Source organism: Camelus bactrianus, chromosome 15, assembly GCF_048773025.1.
Source record: "Camelus bactrianus isolate YW-2024 breed Bactrian camel chromosome 15, ASM4877302v1, whole genome shotgun sequence".
NCBI lineage: Eukaryota > Metazoa > Chordata > Mammalia > Artiodactyla > Camelidae > Camelus > Camelus bactrianus.
This window is the reverse complement of record NC_133553.1, coordinates 30,756,163-30,781,115: the sequence shown is the minus strand read 5'-3', so window position 1 is coordinate 30,781,115 and position 24,953 is coordinate 30,756,163. Positions and strand designations below refer to the sequence as shown.

The window sequence follows — 24,953 nt, the reverse complement described above, 5'->3', positions numbered from 1 at the left end:
ATGAAAATCTCATGTGACAAAATAAGTATAGTGAGAAACATGAAAAGGTCATTGGTGTGGTTAAGAGATCTTATTGTTCCAAGAGCCATATTTAAGTGTACCTTGGTCTTTTCTTAGTGCCATAACTGATTTGATGTTCTGAGGCTCTAGAACTACCTTTTTTGTTCCATCCTTTTAAAGGAAATGTGCGTGGCTGCCATGAGTCACCACTGGTTACTTGAGGGACTTTTAGTAAGATGGAAACTCTTGCTTAGGATGTGTGATTAGTTTATGTTCTAGCCTTACATTGCTGCATGTCAGAACTTTCAAATTTCTATAGCAGTGTCATTGTCTTAGTATATAACTGGGCTTGTGCCTAATACCAGTTTGTAGTTCATTCTTCATTTAAGAAATGGTATTTATTTATTAATGCATTTTATTAGTAGTATTTATTAATACTATTGTGTCTACTATGAGCCCAGGCACTGGGTATTTTTCATTCACATTAGGATATAAGTAGAAAAATAAGCCAAATAGAAGTACTTTTTTTCCCTTTTTTATTTAACATTTAAGTTCTGCCTGGAAACATCCCTTGGAAACAGTTGCTAGAATTTGACCTGTTTCATGCACTGAGACTCTTCTTTCTTATTTTGCTTCTTGTTACTAATAGTATGAGGTTCTCTGTTACTTTTTAATTTTAAGATGTGTGGTTTCAGCACTCAGGAATTTCTGCCCCCCCCCCCCCCCCCCAGTTTTCTACCATTAACATATGCAACATATACTATCAGGCTTTGCCAGAGATTTTGATTTTTAAGATAGTCACTTTTATTATTCATGTTTTAAAAATATTAGAAACCTTTCTCTACTGCATGTCAGCTTATCTCCAGACCTGACCTGAAAGCTGAGTTACAGTTCAGGTTTTACTTTATATAAATGACACTTGGTGAGAACCGTCATTTCTGTTTCCTCATCCGTCTGCTTCCTGCTAATCCAAAGAGGTTCTACACTGAAAATTTAAATCCACTGTGACCACGTTAATGTTACTTAACTTTTTTCCTTTTTATTAAACTTCTCCTTCCTCATTTCTCTAAAAAAGACTTTCTAAAAAACAAGTTGCTTTAGTAACTCTCTTACCGTAGACCCTATCTCAAAATCCTGCTTTCTTAGACAAAGTTCAACATAATTCATAACAGAACAGAATCTTTTAAACAAAATTTAAATAGAAAAAATTTGAATTTTATTACAAATGATATATGGATATGTGTATAAAAATTACATGCACATGTCTGTTCTATATATATGCATATCTATAGTATAAAATGTGCATATATATGTATAAGAGAGATGTAAAACTCAGACACTGTATATTTTCCATTCAGTATACGTTTGTAACAGAAAGAATCTGATTCCTTTGGTGTACCAGGGCAGAGCTTTTCAGTAAGTTAAAATTGTTGAATTTTTATCAGCGCCCAGAAAACCTTGAGTGGTTTTTGTGCATAAAAAAGTACAACATCTCATTTATTCCACATAAACAGATAATAGGACTGTTTACATAAATAACTGAAAATTATTATTTTTAAGCATTAAAACTTAACTAATTTTAATGATTGTTATTTAATGAACATGTTATTAATGATTTTCAGTCATTATGATAAATATCATTTACTGTGCTAGATATGTTGTTATGCTCAAGATTATTCTAATGTAAGATTATTTGTCCCATATATATACAATTCCTTTAAACAACTGTGCGTTTTATGTTCTTGTTTTTAATTGTCTAGTTTTATCTGTTTTTGTCTCCTTATTAGTGGTCTCCTCTAGATGGTGTTACCAAAGGGCAACAGTTGCTTCCCCTTTGAGCAGCTTCTAAAATGCTGTGTGCAGTTGGGTATAAAATAGTTTCAGCTTTAAAAGAGGGATTAAGTACATCTCATGATGCAAAATATGTGGACTTTGTGACAGATGTTACACAATCCTACAACTCTAACTTCTGAATGACAGAGAATTTTTCAGGGCTGTTGACCTTTTCAGAAATGGGTATTGCAAATAATGAAAAATCTTTAATGACATTATTATTCTCAATTTAAGGAATTCCAGAAAGATGACATGCATTTTCTTGGGGTTCGGTGGCTTAATTTTTTTTTTTAATGAAATACCCTAGAACATCTGTAACGTTTACTTGCTGTTTTAAACTCTGCCAGCTACTAGAAGGTCCAGATATTGATGCATTCTGATTAATTTCAGTAGGTTTCAAAATATTGTTTTGAACAGGAGTCACTCATTTCAGATGTAGTATTTTGTGATGTGAAAATCAGTGGTTTCAAACCTAGTGATGCATCAGAATCGCCTAAGAAGCTTTTTGGAAATGCATCGTTTCTCTAAGAGTGCTAATTTGCGATTTTAGGGATAGGACTTTGAGCACATACAGTTTTTTAAAACTCAACAAATAAGTATAATGCCAGCAGGGAATGAGAATGACTTTGGTAAACGTTATAGACATTAGGTACATACTCCTTTATATGGGTGGGCAGCATGGATCACATACTGTCTTCCTTCCAGTGCTGTCTAGAATTTGTGCTGTCTCTGTAATTTGAGGTAACTCAGCCTTATGCTATGTGTGTGTGTGTGAGTGTGTAAAGGAGAAGAGAACAAGAATTTTCCTCTGGACCTTGTTAGCAGAGCCAAGAAGTAAGACAGTAATTATGTTTTCTTCTACTTTATTTTTTCTGTTTCTCTCTCTTTTCTTTTACACACGTTTTAAAATGCAGATACCATAGAAAGGTCAGTGTCTTAAATAATCAACTGATGTTAGTAGTGGTGACATTCGGAGAGAGTTGTATTGAGAAAAGAGGTTTGAGACTTTGGGATGGGAGTGGATGTTGAGGGAGGAGTGTCATTGGCACCAGTAGAGGAGGTGGAAGGACCCTAAAGCAAAGCTGTGTTACTGTCTCCATGGTTTGGTCTCTTAGCCGCAGGCCTCCCGTCCTTGTCACAAGTGTCACATTGTTCACCATACTCTAAGAATTTAAGCCTTAATGAAGTTTTGTTACTTTTATAAATGAAAACTAAGCTCTGTTGTTTTTTCCTCCCTAATTCTTTCAGATCCCGGTCTCCAGAATCTCCCCCATGCCGTTTCCTACATTTCAGGTCTCTCCCAGGGCTCGTTTTCCAGTCTCCATCACTAGTCCTAACAGAACAGGAGCCAGAACTCTTGCAGACATCAAAGCAAAAGCCCAGCTGGTCAAAGCACAGAGGGCAGCAGCCGCCGCCGCCGCCGCCGCCGCTGCAGCCGCCTCAGTTGGAGGGACCATTCCGGGACCTGGCCCAGGCGGGGGACAAGGGCCAGGAGAGGGGAGTGAAAGGCAGACTGCTAGAGGAGGGAGTCCAGACTCAGACAGAGTCAGTGAAACTGGAAAGGGCCCCACACTGGAACTGGCAGGAACTGGAGGCAGGGGAGGTACGAGAGAGCTTTTACCCTGTGGTCCAGAGACTCAGCCCCAGTCTGAGACCAAGACCCCAGGCCAGGCACAGCCTCACAGTGTCTCTGGAGCACAACTACAGCAAACCCCCTCAGCGCCTGCAACATCCGCCCTCAGTGGAGCATGCACAGGTGTCCGGTCACCAGCCCACACTAGCGCACCCCCACCAGCTTTAGGGAAATTCAGTCGTGAAAAACTGAATCCCATCAGGGCAGCAGCCACAGTGGCCTCTCTTAGCCACCCACAAGGGCCCAGTAATTGTAAGCAGGAGAAAGCACCTCCTACTCCTGCAGATCCTGCTCTAATCTCGGGTGCCTCGCCTGTTCGTTTTGCAGCCAATGGCACATTTGAGCCCAAAGCAGGTTCTACTAAGAATATACCAAACCCTTCAGCCTCAGCAGAGATAAGAGCTAGCGCTTCAGTGGATATGACTCCCCCGCCTTTAACATCTTTATTGACAACAGCCACTTTAGAAAAGCTTCCTGTGCCCCAGGTCAGTGTAACAATAGCACCTACCGGATCAGCTCTGTCTTTGAGCACTTTGCCAGCAGCTTCTAGCCTTAAAACTCCAGGAACTTCTTCAAATATGAATGGACCCATTTCAAGGCCTAGTTCTAGTATCCCTGCTAATAATCCTCTGGTAACTCAGCTGCTGCAGGGCAAAGATGTTCCCATGGAGCAAATTCTGCCTAAACCTCTCACCAAAGTTGAAATGAAAACTGTTCCACTAACTACAAAAGAGGAGAAGGGGATGGGAGCACACGCAGGCAGCAGTGTAACAGAAAACAGCACTAGAGAGGACGTTAATGAGAGACAGCCCCATCCAGCTACACAGCAACTGAGTAAAACCTTGCAAAACAAGCAGCTCCCCCAGGTCCCAAGACCTCTTCAGCTCTTTTCAGGTAAGGATCTGAGGGACTCTAGCATTGATGCACACCAGTACCAAGAAGGACTGAGTAAAGCAACCCAAGATCAGATCCTTCAGACTCTGATCCAAAGGGTTCGGAGGCAGAACGTTCTCTCATTTGTGCAGCCCTCGCAGTTCAACTTTACTCACTCAGGTTTCCAGTTAGAGGACATCTCCACAAGCCAGAGGTTCATGCTGGGTTTTGCTGGCAGAAGGACATCCAAGCCTGCAATGGCAGGACACTACTTACTGAACATTTCCACCTATGGCCGGGGTTCAGAGAGCTTTAGGAGGACCCATTCTGTAAACCCTGAAGATCGGTTTTGTCTAAGTAGTCCCACTGAGGCCTTGAAAATGGGATATCCAGACTGTAAAAATGCAACAGGAGATAGTAGCAGCAGCAAAGAAGATGATACTGATGAGGAAAGTACTGGTGATGAGCAGGAATCTGTCATGGTAAAGGAGGAGCCGCAGGCTTCCCAGAGTTCCGGCAAGTATGAAGCAAGTTCAGGACCCCACAGTAGAGAAACCCTACCCACCAATGATTGTTCAGCTAAAAAGAATGTGAAGGCAGAGACACCAGTGCCTGAGCAAACCACTCTAAGCAAGGAGAATTACCTGTTCACTAGAAGCCAAACATTTGATGAGAAGACCCTAGCCAGAGATTTTATTCAGGCAGCACAGAAGCAGATGGCTCATGCAGTGAGAGGTAAGGCCATGCGTAGCAGCCCTGAGCTTTTCAGTTCCACTGCTCTTCCTCTGCCTGCAGACAGTCCTACCCATCAGCCTCTACTCCTTCCACCTCTGCAAACCCCAAAGCTGTATGGAAGCCCCACACAGATCGGGCCCAGCTACAGAGGCATGATCAACGTCTCCACCTCGTCTGACGTGGACCATAACTCTGCTGTGCCAGGGGTGCCTGACTGTAGCCAGGTATCTAGCAATGTCGGTGATGTCATGTCCTTTTCAGTGACTGTCACAACCATCCCTGCTAGCCAAGCTGTGAATCCCAGCAGCCACGGCCAGACCATTCCTGTTCAAGCCTTTCCTGAAGAGAACAGCATAGAGGATACACCTTCGAAATGTTACTGCCGATTGAAAGCCATGATCATGTGCAAGGGATGTGGAGCTTTCTGCCATGATGATTGCATTGGCCCCTCCAAACTGTGTGTCTCCTGCCTTGTCGTTCGGTAACAAGACTAGAAGGAGAGTGCACTGTGAGGGAGGCAGGAAGGGGGGAGGGTAGACAGAGGTGATTTTTGCGTCCTTTTGGAATCACAGAAATAAACAAGTAGGTTTCAGTTGTCTTAAGAGACAAATGTTACTTAATCAGGAATACAGAGTACAGATCTCACATTTTAGAGGAAGAGCACCTTGTATAGTAAGTCCAGGTCAAGCAAGACTTTGTGAATTTGTGACAAGTTTGCACTTAAAAATCATGTAAATATGTCACATCTTTTTTTAACATTTTTCCAGGTGTTTAGGTAATAATGTATTACTTCGACTTCAGATTGGTATTCCACTTCGTGTGACTCTGAAAAGTTTAATGCCATACATGGTAAAAGGAAGTGATTTCCCTTTGGCTCTTTCCTAAGAGGCTAGGGAAGGGAAGGAGTGAAGGAATGGTCTGAAGAAATGACCATTCATGCTGATTCTGTCTCAACAGCCTGACTGCAGGCTTTACATAGATTATTCAGGCTTCGCAGGATTTGGATTCAGGGTTTACTCAGTCCCTTCACCTTAGATGGAACCTTCTTAAGTTCAAATTTCTGATGAGGTATTAATTTCCCAGGTAGTAGTTCAGACTCTGAAAGTTCTGACTTGGTTGTTGGCTTCCATAAAGCAGAACTGTTGCCAGGCACTCTGCTTGTAGTTTGTGTACCCCTGCTTCTCCCTCAAGTCCCTCCCCTGCCGTGAAGCAGGGAGTGTGAGCCACAAAAGGTCCTCCTCGCTGGGCCCCTTGTGTTACCATCGCCTGTGCAAGGCAGAGATTCCAGTCAGAATCTCCAAAGGCTTGATCATTTGTGGGAGCTTACAAACAAGTTTGAAATACTGGTAAAACTTAACGGAAAGGTATTAGTGATGGGGAGATTTGAACTATGTGTCTTGTTGGGTAAGTGGAGTAAAGGTGCAGAAACTGTTGAACTGAACACAAGGAACTTTGGAAACGATTTTAACACTAGAAACAAGGGAGGCCCTCATTTCCTCATCTCTCCCAACCTGTTACCTGCTGTTCTACAATCAGCTGTTGCTACAGGTAGAAAAACTGCTTATGCCACGTTTGCCCATTCTGTCAAACCTGTTTTGACCTCCCAGGCATCTGAGGAGTATGGGAGTGATCTTCATACTACTTTGAACATACACGTGCACACACACACAGTAAAAGTCAGACATTTTTTTCCTGTTTTAGAAAACATGTTCCCTGTTTTGGATTACTGCTGTATACGCACCAGAAATTTCTAACGTAAGGGGGCTTTAGTGAATGGCCAAGGGAACATCTAGAAAGGAAGAGAAATCAGCTCCAAATTCTTGTTGTTTGTTTTTGTTTATTCTTTTTGTTTCCTTTTTTGTTGGTTTTATAATCCTGTCTAGTGACTGAAGAATTTTTGAGTACATATATTTAGGTCATGATTAAAGAACATTAAAAATAAATCTACAATTCACTAGAATTTGGTATTTAAAGTGGAGGGTTGTCAGTGTGCATTATTTGCAAATCAGTCTGAAATCTCCTTGTTTCAGGTGTGTAAAGGACATATATTAGTGCATCCTAGTACAGCTGTAGTTGTACTTAATAGTCAGGATGTGATATTTACAAAATGCAGAACAACTTAAACTCGTTAATTAAGTCACATTCCAGATAGGGGAAAGTAGGCAGTAATGATCTTTGCTTTGCCCCCGTTCTGCTACCCACCCACCCCTCCCTACCTCACCTCCTGCATTATACGTACACTGTTTTGTTTGTTTTGCTTTTTCCAATACTTTAAAACCTATGAGAACTATTTACTGTTTTTTATTTCTTGTTCCTCGGTTTTTTTGTGGGCCAAGGCAAAGATAAGGATTAATAGCTGTGTTTCAGTTTCAGCCAAGATAATTTGATGTCCTTCTAATAAGTTCCCTTTTCCCTCCGGCACACACATAGCTAAGAGATGCAAGGGTCTGCAAGGGTCCAGGGTAAGGAGAAAGTCCTCCAGCCAATAACCTCAGAAACCATGGTTCTGTTCCCAAGCTTTCAGTGCCCTGAGTAATCCAGAGGGGTGTTAAAAAGACCTGTTGCTGGTTAAAACTCCATTCCCAGCTTCTTCACTCCCCACTTTAGTGGCAGGACTGGGGTGGTCTGCCTGTGAAAAGTGGTTGGCTGTTTCAGAACTGACCCCATGCTAAACACTCATTACCAATTTGGATTTTCGAAATGATTTTCTTCTTCACATCTTTCCTATCATAGAAAGTCTCTCCTCCATGGTTCTCTTAATCTGAGGATGGACAGACTAACGAGGAAAGGAGGAAAGGCATCAGGGATTTTCAAGTCCATTTAGAGAACAAACCACATCGTGCCTATTCATCTTGACCCAGGCTCTTGCAGATATGACCTAAGTATTACTATTCACCAGATTCTCTTAACAAATAGTACCTAGCTAATAAAATATTCACATTTATGAGTGCCCCCCCCCAAAGTTGTCAACTTGGTACATGGGTCAATCTTGACTGAAAAAGAGATAGATTCTCTTAGGTTGGTAGAAAATTGAATACAATCCATTTATCAATTTGTTTCAAAACAGTGGTTTCATGGAGAAGGTCATCTTATGTGCTGACTGAGCTGAACAGAAAAAAGGAAAATTATAATCTGGCCTTTTTGAAAATGTAATAGGAGTAAGAAAACCATTGAATTATTAGAATATGATATTCTAGTACCTTTAAAGCAGTCTTTATCGTAGGTTTTCAGTTACTTTACCTTTCAATTCAATCAGAAATGTGTCTAATAAGTAAGTGCTAGGCATATTTTTATGGTATTACGTTGCACTATTTCCAGTGACTAGTCAGGCATCATGCCTGATGCTTATGCCTCCAGGGTGTGCTTCTCAAGCCTTCAGACCTTCCACTGCAGGTCCCCTTGGGGAGACAGCATTAACAATATATCATCTCAGTCTCACGAATCTTCCAAGTTGTCTAGTGAAGAAGGCTTCCTGAATCTTAAAGAATTTTTGTTAAAATTCTCCATCCTAGTAAACAGAAAATAAAACCAGATAACCTGGAGTTGTTGTTCGCCCTACTTTAAACCCCTGTGTTGAAGATACTGAAGCTGTCTGTGGTACCCCATGTACCGTTTTTAAGAATAAGATCTGGCAGAAGGAAATTTTTCTTGGGGTAGGGGAAGCATACTAACATGGGCTGGGAAGGCGCACGGTGCAGATATTTTAGGAGTTATCACAGGATTAAATAGCCAAAGGAAGACCTCATTGCCTTCCAGGTGAAGGTATAAGTTTATACATATTAATAATCTGACCGTTTACCATCCTAATTGCTCTCATTGCCTTTCTTCACCTACAAGTCCTTAAAGAGCTCTTGGGTGAAATTATTTGTTATACTGAGGGGGTCTTCTCTGGTCATTACATCGCTATTTATTTCTAGAGCTCACTGTCAGTGAGCAGTACCAGGGTTGTTTTCTCTGTGACTTAGAGGTTTCACTTCACAGGAAAAGGAGAGGAAAGTCTCTCCACTGCATTACAACTATGTGCTAAGTAAAACAAGACTTGACCAAGGGTAGTTTTCAGCTCAACTTACAGAGTAGTCCAAAGAGACTGAGAAACATGATGATAGGCAGGGATCTTTCCTATTGTGTTTCAGTACCTACGTAACCTATTGGAAGAGCAATAGGCGCAACTGTTCCTAAAGTTGAAGTAAGAGCTTCATAGATTCTTGGTTACTTTATTTTTTTTAATGCTTTACATTTGATACAACTATTAAAGATCAATTTTAAAAATAGCTTTCCAGTAATATATTTTAAGTAATATATATTTTAATATCTATGTAAAAAGTGACAGTGGAAGACTTTGAATTTCTCATGTATGGTATGTTTAATGTAGGACCTCACTGTTAAGGCACAAATTATTTCAAAGGAAGTTACTCTAAAGACACTCAGATTATTTCCAAAAAAAAAAAAAAATGCAATAAGGGGAATAGTTTTGGAGTTTATTTTTTATTTTAAAAGAAAATTGACTTATTTACCACAAGCTATTATTTTTCCTTCTGGCTATAAGGTTTGTACAGACTGGTTTGGTAAATGCTAAACTTTTGTGTCTTTTGCCTTTTTAAAGGAATTGTTAACATTGGAATTGAGGGTATGTACAGAGAAGTTGGTGTCAACACCATTTAAAAAGTCATATTTTTTCACAAATATAGAAAAATCATTTTACATAAGAATTTTAAGTATTTGCAATAAATATATGTATATAGATTGTATGTATTCATATATTCTTATTTTTCATTTTATTATTAAGTAAAAGATAATTAAAGTGAAAATAAAAACCTTGGAGTTTTTGATGCATCTTGAGGTCTGACATACATGTGAGAGTGGTGGGTAAGGGCCCTCAGTTGTTGCCTTATACTACTATTGGACGGTCACCAACAGGTTGCATAAAAGATAGTAAAATGAGGAATTTGGTGATAAACAAATCAGGGTAGTGTGTTTCTTTCAAAACTCTACTGAAAATATTCAGTTCTCCTCATCTGTTAGTCTCTGCTTTCACCCTTGAACTGTTCTGTCTCCTAACCACCTAATGTTTCTGGGAAAGTAAAAACCAACAAAATAGAACGAAGTGCATTCTCTTTTAATGTGCCCATTGTTTGCTTCTAAAAGAATGGTAAGAAAATGTCTCGGGGGGGAAAAATAGGTTTTCCTTTCTCCACAGTGGTTAATAATTCATTAGCAAACAGTCACTGCCACCACCTTCCAGACCACAGGGTTTATGTGAAGATAATAGAACTTTCTTTTTCCCTTCTCTAAGAAGTGAGTTTCATAGCCAGTTTTATATTCTTCCTGATGGATCTGGAGATAAAAGGGCTAGGAGAACTTGAATGTTGATCTCCCTGTTGTCAGGAAGGGCATTTATGGTAATGAGGACTGAGCCAAACACTAGCAGAGGTTAACCATACCTAGCGATAATCTGGAGTCCTGCTGTCCAAGAGAAGCTATTTTGTGGTTGTAAATATTTGGTTTTAAGATATGATTGAGGGAGCAAAAGAATACCTAGAGAGTCTGGAAATAAAGGTATATAGCCCATTCTTTAAAAATGATTAACATACAACTTTATTGGTGACCTAAAAGGAAATACGATTGGAGTTTGAAGAATGTATCTTAATGACCCTCTAACACTTCTAGTTGTAAACTGGTTCTCCCCATAATTGCTCAGCTGTGGTTATTTTCACTGATAAAAATAACAATTTTTGGAAATAAGGATACATAGAAAGCTTTTTAAAAGGCAGCCTTACTATTTTTCAAAAAGAATTCAAATATAGGGTTGCCCAAAGACACTGAAGATAGTTTAGACATCTAAGAGAACAGCACTAAATCTTTGCTGAAAATACACCTATTTCTAAAGGAAAAATTTCAAGTCTCAGGGAGCATCTTTATCCTCATAATTCCCATATATGGTAGATATGAATGAAGGTGAAATACTTAAATGTGTGTGAACCAGACCATGATGAACATTTACAAATTTCTAGTACATACCAGATTGTACTGATTTAGATTGTAACTCTCCTCCCCACCCCAGCCCCAATTTCTAGTGCATACTGTTGTTTACTCCTACCTCACGGAAAGTAAAATTCATATTCAGGTAATGATATAGGACCCTAAAGGTATAACTGGACTACAGTTGAGTGAGACAGAGCAATATACCAGAACATAGCTTCTTGGATCCCCAGCTTCCCTTTGTTTACATCACAGAATTTTAGAAACCTGTGTTTGTTGCTTTGAACACTACTTGACTAAGAGTGGTCTTCATAAATCAAATTTCAGATAATGTTTCTAGTTGTTTTTGTACACAAATCATGTTATTCACTAATTCAAATATCTTTTGGACACCCGTGTGCTAAGCACTGTGCTAAAGTTCTGGTTAAGCAAGGTTGAAGAAAAGCAGTCATGTAAGTTGTAAAAGGTCTTCCTAAAGTAGTAACCATAAAGCGTGTGTCTAGTTCAGAGCTCAAGGAGTAATATATGCTATGTTATTTCCCAAGACGTTGGAGGTTTAAGAGTAAATGGGCTATGAAATAGAAGCATTTGAGGCATTGGGCAAAACACAGTGGCAAAACATGAGGAAAGAAAGGAGAGGCATTGCCCAGAGATGAAGTAAATGGAAGTGAGAAGACTTGTTAATAAAACTTACGTTTTTGAGAACTATCATTGGACGATCCAGAGTTATTATAGAAATTTCAGGAAGTCTCTTAGTGATAGCCAAATTGAGAAAATCAAGCTGAAAGCAATCCCTTTTAATTCTGTTCAGTATGTCAGTAAAGATGCTTCATCTTATTTCAACTAACCCTTTCAAATAACTATGGAAAATAATGCAGCTTTCCTGTCAAACCCAAAATAAGCTAAAGGGAATTCTAAAAAGAACCTTGATTTTCATCTTATAGACTGGCAAGAAGGAAGTGCATTCATCTAAAATTATTAGGGAGATTTCATCTGTGTTTTCTTCATAATGGATAGAATTCGTGTTTTTTATTTTTACAGGATTGGATTTTTTTCTCCTATTTCTAAGTCACAGGACTTTAATAAAGAGGCGTCAGCAAGACACTAAAGCCTCTATTAAGTGGCTTAAATCCTAATTCTTTAAGACTTTCTGGTAGAAAGGTTTTAAAAGGATAAATCATATTTTGTCAGTGCTTATTCTTAAATTTTCTTTACCCGTATTATTAGATTTGCAACTAGAATTCTGTATTCCAAAATATCCATGCTCACCTTTCAGTCAAAAAGGTATATTCCAGCACGTAATATAGTCTCAACTCTGTAAAGGAGGTAGGAGGGTGGATATCCTATATTTTCCTAATACTTAGCAACATTAAACAGAAGATTGGGTTTCTTTCATAGGCACCGTATAAACTAAGAAATCTATATCTCTGTGTAGCTTAACGTCTTAACCTAAAAAGGGAATCCCTACAAAAAGTTCCTTACAACAGAAAGGACAGACTAAACCAGGAAGAAAGATGATCAGCTCTGGAGATGGGCTGTGACTACATAGTGGGTTCTCCTGAAGAATAACTGCAAACTCGATTTTCCTGGTTCTTCAAGCTCTAAAGAAACTAAAAGGAATTTTTTAAATCCTAATTTTTCATCTTGACTGCAAAACCTAGAGAATGCCTAGGGGAGAAAAAAGGTAAATCCAAGATCAGATTTGAGTGAACTTGGAATTATTCCTTTACTGATTTTTTTTTTTAAGGTTTTGTGTTCCCATAACATAATGAATTGCCATGAGTGGAACATGGAATTTGATTTAAGACATTTTGTGGGCTAAGAAATGGTTTCCTATTGAACTATATTTAGAGGTAACTTTTGCCACTGATCAGGATTTAGGGTTGTTCATCGGTGTCTAAGTGATGCAGATGTTGGCTCATAAAGACTACGTTAAAACAACTTGAGTCAACACTTTTATTAACTTTAATCATGGATCCTCACTTTTAAATACTTAAATATTTAAAATTCAGATTAGCCCAATAAGAAAGCAATGCATTAAATGTTACCAAAATATCTGAAGATACTTTAGAACTGTTATTTACACAGTCCGTGTCCTTCCTATGGAAAGTGTGGTACATAAAATTGTACATTTCTTGGGTCAGTTCTTTTTGAAAACCGGTGTTTAATGTTTTCAGGGACCTAAAGCTGGGAAATGATGGAGTTAGACTTTGACCCTAAGTCAGTAATTCTTTTCATTTTAGGTTTTCAGCTATAGCAATTTGAAGACTTCAGTAGTGACCCCAGTTTAACCTATATGTAGTCACTTTGAACAAGATTTAAATTAATGAAACACTTCCGGAGTCTCAAATTTGGTCCCCTGTTTGTTGCATAGAGAGAGAGATTCTGGGCTGGGGAGGACCTGATAATTGTTCTCTGATAATAAACTACTGATTAAAGAGCAAGTTTGTTCTTAGGGAAGTCATGAAATTTCTAGAACCCATGAAATATCTAGAGTACATGACAACTGAAACTCTAGAAATTAAAAACTTTCAGCCATAAGTGCTATGACCTATTTTAAAAAAAAAAAAAAAAAAAGCCCATCTTAATTCTGTGACTCATTGCATCACACCTTGAGACTTTTCACCAGCACCAAGAGAAATCAGAATGGAAGAAATGACCTTAGGTCAGTCTTATTCACTAAAATCTTTGTGCACATAGGCCTTAGCACTTTGACAGATAAAGCTCTGCCTTTTAGCTCCTTTTCACTCTTTATCCCTCCCACTTTTAGAGTGTTCCTTTTATTGGTCGTATAAAACTACCTTCAGAATTGAATGTATAATAATGTTTCTGCACATGGACAAACTGTATTTTATCTTAATGACTCATTTTATGTTGAATAAAGGCATACAGTTTTACCCTAGCGACTGCGCCTTTTCTTTTCCAAAGAAACCAGACACCATATTGAATGATTTACCTGCTTGCTTTCCCATCCCCTTTACCTGATTGCACAATTGTTCCCGGGTCCTGGCTAAATTGGAGTACTTCAGAGAGTGCCAGTCTCTTCCGGCAACAACCAGAGGGAGTTAAAGAACTCAATATGAGACATAAATAGTGTGTGTATTTCAAAAATGAAAAGGAAATCCAGACTACAAAGCTACAGTAGTCAAAACTGTGGTAATGGCATAAAGTCAGACATACGGGCAAACGGCATACAACTGAGAGACCAGAAATGAACCCTCAAATATCTGGTCAAATGATTTTTGACAAGGGTGCCAACACAGGCCAATGAAGAAAGGACAGTCTTTTCAATAAATGTTGGGAAAATTTGATATCCACATGCAAGAGAATGAAATTGGACCCTTCTATACCACATACAAAAATTAACTCAAAATGGATCAAAGCCCTAAACATTAAAAACCAGAACTATAAAACTTTTAAAAACGAGATCTTCATGATTGGATTTGACAATGATTTCTTAGATATGATGCCAAAAGCACAAGCAACAAAAGAAAAATTGGATTTCATTAAAAATTAAAAACATGATTGTATCAACAGGCATTATCAACAGTGGAGAGACAACGTACAGAATGGGAGAAAATATTTGTAAGTCATATATTTGATAAGAAGTCAATATTCAGAATATTTAAGGAACTTCTACACCCCAACAACAAAGGAACAACTGATTTAAAAAGTACTTGAATAAAGGACTTGATTGAAGGACCTGAATAGATCTCCGAACAAGATACGTACAGGTGGCCAATAAGCACATGAAGAGATATTCAACATCACTAATCTCACTAGGGAAATGCAAACCAAAACCACAAGATACGACTTCACACACATTAGGATAACTATATTACCAAAAAACAGGAAAATAACAATGTTGGCAAGGCTGTAGAGAAATTTGAATCCTTGTGCATTGCTGGTGGAATTGTAAATAGATGCGACCACTGTGGAAAACTGATTGTTTCTCAAACAGTTAAGCGGAAGTACACTATGATCCAGCAATTTCACTTCTGGATATGTGCCCCCCAAAACATGAAAGCAGGAACTCGAACATATTTGTACACCAATGTTCATAGCAACATTATTCATAATAGGTGAAACAACTCTAGTGGATGAACAATGTGGTATATACATATGATGGGATATTATTCAGCCTTAAAAAGGAATGAAATCCTGACACATGCTACAACATGGATGAACCTTGAGGACATTATGCTGAGTGAAATGACAGATAAAAAAAGAACAAATACCATATGATTCCACTTATATGTGGTACCTAGAATAGTCAAATTCCTAGAGGCAGAAAGTAGAATGGTGGTTGCCTTAGAATAGGGGTAAATGGAATAGAGAGTTAGTGTTCGAGTTCTGCGGATGGGTGGTAGTGATGGTTGCACGACAATGTGAATGTACTTAATGCCACTGTACACTTAAAACTGTGCCCTTAAGAATGGCTAAAATGGTACACTTTATGTATATTTTACCACAATAGAAAACAAAAACAAAAGGATACTCAAAGTGGATAGAAAAATAAAACTTGTGTGACATTTTCTTTTCAGAGCAACCTGAGGTTAATTTTAAAAAGGTTTTATTTAAAGAAATAGAAGAACCTAAGTTCCACCAGTGGAGTTAAGAAAAACCCTGTAGCACTAGAGAAACTAGTGATGATTTAGAAAACCTATGTATCTTTGAAGAAAGCAAAGTTCTTGGAGACTAGCCTGTGCAAAGACTCAGAACTAAGTGTCCTTGGACCTAAGAAGTTACAGCTGAGAATGGAACCAAGTACAACCAAGAACTCAGACTGGTCCAAGTAGTACAGCCAGGAACCCAGAATGAAGCATCAGAGCTGATGGTCACCAGGAATTGATGTCAACAAGAAGCAAACACCTTTTAAAAATAAGGAAAACCATTAACCATCCTCCTCCCACATAGTAAGCAATTCTAGTGAAGAGTAGAGTTCTTGCAGTGGACATCTTTGCTGATCTCAGAGACAAAGAGATACTTCATTTTTAAATTTGCTCTTTAAAAAATTTTACTAAAGTCAACCAAACACCTCTCTATATGAATTATTTCTGTCTCTTTGTGAATTATCTCAACAGGATTTTTGTCAGGTCTCCTATTGGATTGTTGCACTTAAATTTTTTTAAATTGAGATACAGTTGATTTAGAATGTATTAGGTGTACAACAAAGTGATTCAAAATTTGTATAGATTATATTTCATTTAAAGTTATTACAAAATATTGGCTGTATTCCCTGTGCTGTATAATATATCCTTGTAGCTTAGAGTGTTCCATTTTTTACTCCGTGTTCTTCTTAGAATAAGGCCATTAATCTTCTGCAGTGTGTGTTGCACATAATTTTCCTAGTTTTTAATGTTCCCCATTTTTGTTTATAGTCTTTTGCCATACAGAAAATTTTAAACTTTCTGTAATTAAATTGATCATTTTCCTTTAAGATTTTTGTTTTCATGACATGCTTAAGAAGTCCTTTAACAATACATTGTTTATAAAAAAAATTAATTCCTGCTTTTTTCCTAGTTCTTCTGTTTAAATTTTTTAGCAGTTCTATTAAATTATGACTAATATATAACCAACTGTACATTTTAAAGCATACAGTGTGATAAATGTTGACATATTTTACCACCACAATCAAGATAAGGAACACAGCTGTCACCTCTATAATTTCTCTGTGCTTCTTTGAGGTCCCTCGGACCCTGCCTGACACTATCCCCAGGCAACCAGTAATCTTTCTGTCACTTCAGATTAGTTTGCATTTCTAAGAATGTTATACAAATGGAATCATACAGTATGTACTTTTTGTTGCCTGGTTTCCTTCACTCAGCACAGTTGTTTGACACTTACCTGTGTTGTCACCTGTATGAGGAGTTCATTCCTGTTTATTGCTGACCAGGGTGCTGTTGTATGGATATACTACAGTTTGTTTATCCATTCACCTCAGTTGTTTGAGTTGTTTGAGTTGTTTCTAGTCTTTGGCTATTACAGATATAGCTGCTATGAACACTTGTGTACAACTCTTGGTATGGACATATGCTTTCATTTCTCTTGGGCAAATTCCTGGGAGTGGTACTGCAGGATAATATGGTAGGTGTATGTTTACCTTTCTAAGCAACTGCAAAACTGTCTTCCAAGGTGACTGCAGTACTTTTAAAATTCCCACCAATGGTAGGAGAGATCTAGTTCCTCCACATCCTCATCACATTTGGGTCAGTGTTTTCAATTTTAGCCATTTTGGTAAGTGGGTAGTGTTATCTCTCTAATGACTACTGTTGTGGAACATCTTTTTATGTGCTTATTTGTCATCCATGTACCTTTTTTCATGAAATATCAGTTCACATCTTTGGCCCAGTTTTCAAATTTTTATTTACTATTGAATGTTGAGAGTTCTTTCTATATTCTGATACTCAATAAAATACATGCTTTGCAAATATTTTCTCCCAGTTTGTGTGGTTTGCCTTTTCATTTTCTGAACTGTTTTTGGAAAAACAGATTTCAAAATTTTTGGATGAAGTTTATCAATTTCTTCTTTTATCAGTTGTACTTTTGGTGTCATTTCTAAGAATTTTTTGCTAAACCCAAGTTCACAAGGATTTTCTAACATTTTTTTTCAAGAAGCTTTGTAGTTTAGGTTTTACATTCAGGTCTATGACCCATTTTGAGTTAATTTTTGTATAAGGTGAGAGGTTCAGATCAAAATTTCTCTCTTTCCCTATTGATATCCAATTGTTTCATGTGTCATTAAATGACACACTGAGTGACTTCTATACCTCTGTTGAAAGTCAATTGTCCATATGTGTGAGTCTATTTCTGGACTTGCTTCTGTGGTCCAGCGATTTATTTATAAATCCTTCCACCAATACCACACTGTTTTAATTACTGTAGCTTTATAAATGTCTTAAAATCAGGTAGTGTTAGTCCTCCAACTTCATTTTTTCCTTTTCAGAGTTGATTAGGCTATTTTAGGTCCTTTGTTTTCCATATGAATTATAGAATTAGTTGTCAGTTTCTATAAAAAGAGTATTTTGATTGGGATTGTGTTTAAGGTATACATCAATTTGGAGAGAATTGAGATCATAACAGTATTTTGCCATCAATCCCTCATTCCACTTATTTATATATTCTTTAGTTTCTCTCAGCAATATCTTGTAGGTTCCAATAAATGTCTTTTACATTGTTTGTCAGATTTAACCCTACATTTAAAAAAATTTTAATGATATTGTGACAATTAAATTTTTTTAAGTTAAAAATTAAACACAATTTTGAGCATCAATTAATAGATATGATGAAGTGATAATTGATGAAAAACATTGAATTTATATTTTTATACTGATTTTGTATTCTACCTTGCTACACTCACTTATTAGTTGTAGTGGCTTCTTTGTACATTCTGTCGGGTTACAGATGAATGTCATCTCCAAAGACAAAAAGTTTTATTCTGAATAACTTTTCTTTTTCTTACCTGACTGCACTGGCTAGAACCTCTAGTACAATGTAGAATAGATGTGGTGAGAGTGGAAATCCTTGTTATTGATCTTACTGAGAAAGCATTTTGTATTTCATATTAAGTATGATGTTAGCTAAAAGTTTTTCCTGCATGCCTTTCCACAGGCTGAGGACATTCCCTTCTATTACCTGCTGAGAGTTCTTTGTTTAGTTTTGTTTTGCTTTTTAATCAGGAATGGATGTTGAATTTTGTCAAAAGCTTCTGCATCTATTGTCTTGATATAGGTTTTCTTTTTAGCTTACTAATATGATGAATTACTTTGACTTCAGACTATTAAACCAGCTTTGGATTCATTGATTTTCTCTACTGGTTTTCTGTTTTCTAGTTCATTGATTTCCATTCTGAAACTTATTATTATGTTTCATTTTGTTTGCTTATTTTAGGCTTAATTTGTTCTTTTTTTGTATAATGTCTTAATATGGAAGCTGATGTCACTACTTTGAGAACTTTCTTTTTTCATCATGTGTTTAGCACTACAAATTTCCCCCTAAGTACTGCTTTAGTAGCATCCCAATAATTCTGATATGTTGTTTTACTTCTCTGCAGTTCAAAATACTTCCTAATTTTGATTTTGATTTCTTCTTTGACTCATATGTAATTTAGAAATGTATTATCTTGTTTCCAAACATCTGAAGACTTTTCAGATATCAGTCTCTTATCGATTTCTATTTTAATTTCATTGTAGTCAGAGAACATAACTTTGTGTGACTTGAATCCTTCTAAATGTAATAGGATTTGTGATATGGCCTATAACATTCTGTGTTATTTTGAAAAGAAAAATGTGTATTCTGCTGCCATTGGGGTAGAGCACCACAAATGTCAATTAAGTCAATTTCGTTGATAAAGTTGTCTGTGTCTTCCACATTTTTACTGATTTTTCTGTCTACTTGTTCTATCAGTCATTGAGAGAGGAATACTGAAATCTTCAATTATAGTGGTAGACTTCTCTCCTTCTTTCAATTCTTTCAGTTTTGATTCATGTGTTTTTTCCATAAACTTTTTTTTAGAGCAATTTTAGGTTTATAGCAAAATTGAAGGGAAAGTACAGAGAATTAACATACACATACAAACTCCCTGACTACCAACATCCCACACCAGAGTGGTATATTTGTTAAAATCAATTAATTTCACCCAAATAAAATCAATCATTATCACCCAAAGTCCATAGTTTACGATAGTGTTGTACCTTCTATAGGTTTTGACAAATGTATAATGACATGTAGCCACCATTAGAGTATGGCACAGAATGCTTACACTGCCCTAAAACTCCTGTGTGCTCGAACTATTCATCCCTCTCCCCCCATCCCCTAGCAAACACTGATCTTTTTATTGTCTCCACTGTTTTGCCTTTTCCAGAATGTCGTGTAGTTAGAATCATACTGTATGTAGCCTTTTCAGATTAGCTTCTTTCAGTAATATGCACTTATGTTCCTCCATGTCATTTATAAAATTTCTTTATCCATTCATGCATCAATGGATGTTTATGTTGCTTCCACATCTTGGTCATAAATAATGCTGCAATGAATTTAGGGGTGCATATATTCAAGTTGGTGTTTTTGTTTTCTTTCGATAAATACCAGTAAATGGAATTGCTGGATTGTATGGTAGTTCTATTTAAAATTTTTTTAGGATACTCCATACTGTTTTCCATAGTGGCTGCACCAATTTACACATTTCCACCAACAGGGCAGGATTGTTCCCTCTTCCATGCATCCTCACCAACACTTGTTATCTCTTGTCTTTTTGATAACAACCATTCTGACAGGTGTGAGGTGATAGCTCACTGTGGTTTTGATTTGCATCTCCTGATGGTTAGTGATGCTAAGCATCTTTTCATGTACTTGTTGGCCATCTGTACCTCTTCTTTAGAAAAATATCTATTGAGATCTGCCCAGTTTTTAATCAGATTGTTTGTTTCCTTGCTGTGGAGTTGTAGGAGTTCTTAATATATTTTATATATTAGCCCCTTATCAGATATATGATTTGCAGATATTTTCAGCCATTCAGTAGGTTGCCTTTTCATTTTGTTGGTCATTTCCTTTGCTGTGCAGAAGCTTTTTAGTTTGATGAAATGACCTTTTAAAAAGTCTAGTTTAAGCACAAAGCTGAACCATAATTTCATTGTTTTAGCCAGTGTCCATCCTTCTCTTTCCTGGAGCAATAAGCTTCAATCTCTTGTTTGACTGAAAGGCTTGACTACGGGTGTGGGAGGTGGAGGATAAATTACCGAGAAGGAAAAGTACATCACTATCCAATAACTATGGATTACACATGTTAATTAGATTAAAGAAAAGTTCAAAACACCGAGATACAGGATATCAAATGGTTGTCCATCCATGTGTATGTTGTAACTGGAATTTTATGACAGGGGTGAGTTGGAGAAAAAAAAAAACCACTATAGATTTCAATCTCGCTTTTCAGTTCTGCCTAGTAGGTGTTCAGTAAATCTCTGTTGAATTAAATAGAATTCTTCATTTGTAATTTTAAAGTTTCTTTTACATTTGAGAGATGGGAAAATAGGACAAACAAAATGAGAAGGGGAAGAAAAATTTTTAAAAGTCCTATAGGGGCAGGGTATAGCTCAGTGGTAGAGCGCATGCTTAACATGCATGAGGTCCCAGGTTCAGTTCCCAGTACTGCCCTTAAAATAAAGAAATGAACCTAATTACCTCCTCCCCACCCCCACTCCCCAAAAAAGTCCTATCAGAAAGAGGGATCAGTTAAATACTCTAATTTTAAATTATATTAAATAATTTGATGTCAAATTATGTTAAACTTATTACATTTTAAAAGCTGAAGGGATAAATAAAGGCGTATCAATATTATATACTCTTTTAAGTGTATTTGTTAGAAATTTTAAAATGCCGTTTTAAACATTACCTCTCCCCAATTTATTTGCAAATATGCATTTTAGGCAACTAAATATACAGTGTATCTTTTCTGTTTACTAATTAATTTTTCTCTATTTTAGAATTTTAATTGCAAATAGTGATATTCACAATCAATATTTATTGAGCATTAACCATGTGCTTAAGGATTGAGAAACAGTGACCCCAGAGAGGAGGATGGGACAGGCGATGATGACAAACGTTCCTCATCAGTATGACAGAGCCTCACCTGTCAGAGTTAAGTGGGTGCTGGCCCTTTGGAAAGGGGGCGGTCTGGGTGCTTCTATTATTTCTGGCAACACCTACATTTGTATCACACATCTACAGTTCATGAAGTGCTTTACAAAACTGATCACATCTCATCCCCATCACTCTCCTATGAAGAAGAGATTATCATATTTCTTTAACATATAAAAATCTGAGGGTAGAGGGGATAACAGTCACAGTGGGTCAGTAGCAAGCTGGAAGTGGAGCCCAAGTTCCTGAACCCCAGACATGAGCCCCGCTTCTGCACAGGGGAGCGCACGCCCTGTGGGGCTGTGACCAGCCTGCTTGATTTCGCTCCCCTTCTGGTACTGCCAGCTACTAGGGAGGATTCCCAGTCTCCTCTGAGGAAAAGAAAGCTCTGCTGTTGGACTAAATATAGTCTGGGAGAGGCTGCATCTCATTTGGACTAATTATCCTGCCACCCATCAGAAGAACAAAGAGCCAAGAATTCTCAGGCCTCGTCATCCCCATTCCTCTCACTAGCTTAGGCTTCCATGGAAGCGGCCTGACCTCCGGGCCTGGAGACAGTGTTAACAGAGCTAGCGGACGCAGGAATGTCAGGGCTGCCCTGAGGAAGACCACGGCGATGCAAGACTGCTTCTGTCTCTGGCACAACGACTCTATTTAAAGCGGGAGGCAGACTGGCCTGGTGAGAGCGCCCTCAGTCCTGGAAATGCCCGGATGAGGCAGAAAGGGGAGGACCTCCGTGGACAATGCAGCCTGACCATCAGCTGCGTCATCTATTGACTCTGCAAAGCTCTCCTAGTTCTTCCATCCAACACAGGCTGTGTGCAAGGCACGTGGCAAGCTTATTAAATATCATGACGTAAAGAAGCCCTAAACGAAACTCTCACCGAATCCCTAAGAGCTGAATTGAAAACCAAAGTCAGAGAAATTCAAGAGAAGGAAAGGCACTTTGGTCAAGACATATACTTATACCATTAAGGTTTGGGGTCAAGAAAAATTTCATTATTGCAGGCCAATATGTCAGGGGCAAGTGTAAGCAATGAAATAGTCTCACGAAGCTTTAATTAAAGTCTTCTGTATGTTAGGGAAGAGCTATGGAACACCTGGTATCAGCCAGTAACAAAAGTTTTTAAATGAAGAATGATGCTTCGTAGAACACAAAGTTCTCTTTTAACTGCAAGTACTACAAATGATTCTGATTAAGGTTACTGTCTGTTGTGCATGGCTTTTATGAGAGGCGTAACATCTGCAGGTGGGCTCAGACAAACCGTTACATCCAAGAATCTGTACCAGCACCTCTAACATCTGAAATAAGTTCCGAGTAAAAGACTGCATTGGGAAAAAAAGTGTTTTGCAGATTTCAGATCAGATGTTTGCACATTTTAAAATCAGATCTCATTTCTAAGAAAAGGCATATAGCTCGTTCAGCCAGAGGGACGTGAAATACAGAGTTCAAAGGGTTCATGCCGCAGTTTGAATCATCACCCAGCCCATATGAGTGGGGACATGATTCACACATCCTGTGTTTGGTACTGACTAGTGGATATTCAAACTTCATCATCAACAAGTGTACGTACTGACTGACAATCTACTAGGATAAGGTGAATGAGCATGAAAAAATAGCCCTGAATTTCACAATACATCCTAGCTTTTCTTCAGAAGGGTATATCTCAACACAGGGTTCTGTTTCAGAACCCAGCTATGAGACCAGGAGCTCCCACCTCTACCCAGATGCTGGAGGATAGAGAAGCAGACTAGAATCCAATGCAATGCTTCTGGAAAGCAGTACAGAAGGCAAAGAAGTACAGAGGTGAGAAACCAGGGCTCTTGAAGCCAGGAAAGTTAAGGCTGGCCATTTCCATTCTTTCTGTGCTTGTTACCCACAGCTCTGACCCCACTCCCCTGGTTCTTCTCCCTCCCTCATTCCGTCTCTCTCCTTCTGGCTTTAGTTTATTTTGCCTCCCTCCTCTGCATCCTCTGGTTTGTCCAAAATTTTATTGCTTTGCTGCACATATGTGGAAAAAACCATCAGATCAAAAACCAGTCACTCTGGAAGCCCGGACCGCCCTAAAGACCAAATTGGATTAATTATGTCCAGACAAGCTTTTAAAACACTTTTAAAAGAAAGAAAGAAAACCAAATGAACTGAAAACTTGGGTTCAATGGACTTGAGATAATGTGGCTCATTTGCATATTTTGTAGGGTTTTTGAAGGGTAGAAAAGACAAGGTCTTCCAGGAGCTTTTCATCTGAAAACTTCCTTCTGTAAGAGAATCAGTCAGCTAGAAACTCACCAAATGTAGTTATAGGGCTGAGTACTCTGAAACAGACCCCTAGGTCAATTCTCTCTGCTCCCAAGAGGAATGTACTTCTGGATGGAGAAGTTGGAAGAGCCTAGTCTAACACGGGCAAGAAGCACAGAGAATGAAAGGGACAGTTTTTCTAAGACTCGTAAGGTGGACACATTTCTCTCCCTTTGTAGTCAAAAATAACAGATTGTGGACCAAGCAAGTCCCTTCCAGACCACGGTTTCTCAGTCTTGGCACTTTGAAATGGGGGGCCAGGTAAGACGGTGTTGGGGGCTGCCCTGGGCACTGTAGGATGTTTAGGAGAATCCCTGGCCTCCAGCCACTAGATGCCAGTAGCATCCCCCCAAAGCCAGGTTGTGACAACAAAAATGTCTCCAGACATAGCCAAATTTCCCCGGGCAGCCAAATCAACCCTGGTTGAGAACCACTTTTTTAGAGAAGGGAATGGAATATTCTGTTACAAAATACACACAGAAGATCTTAAGTGTGTTTAAATGTTTAGGGAAAGATGATAGTTCAGGGGGAAAATATGATAGCTTAACATTCATAGCTTCCAAGCTGCTCCAAACTGTTATTTCTGCTAAACTATAAGCTTAATAAGGGTGGAAACAATATGTATCTTGTTTACCGCCATAGTCCTAGGACCTGGTATAGTGCCCAGGACGTAAGGATGCTTAGCAAATATTTGTGGAGTGCACCATTTAAGAAGAAAACACTATGCCAAGCACCAAGACACGTTCAAACGTTAACCCTAATCCTCACAACAACACTAACAGAATAGGCATTAAAAGTAAAGCTCTTCAGTAAAGCAAATTCACATCATTGTTATTTGACTCCCAATTCCCGACCTTCTCCCAGCCTCTGTTCTCAAATGGGATGAGCTTAAATTCTTACCAACCAGAGTGGGGAGGGCTGCAACTTTCTCTGAGGAGGTAGGGAGGCAGAGAGCTGTTCCCTATGTCT

The 24,953-nt window shown here is 38.2% G+C and overlaps 1 protein-coding gene across 4 annotated transcripts in view; it reads left to right on the top strand.

Moving 5' to 3' along the window:
- Positions 1-13,955, top strand: part of ASXL2 (ASXL transcriptional regulator 2) — a 114,776-nt gene extending 100,821 nt beyond the window's left edge. For all 4 annotated transcript variants that reach the window (XM_074341769.1, XM_045511833.2, XM_074341770.1 and 1 more), the window contains one exon: positions 3,082-13,955. In XM_074341769.1, coding sequence (XP_074197870.1) covers positions 3,082-5,559 — 2,478 coding nt within the window. In that variant the 3' untranslated portion in view covers positions 5,560-13,955. The remainder of the gene's footprint in view (positions 1-3,081) is intronic.
- Positions 13,956-24,953: the final 10,998 nt, after the last annotated feature.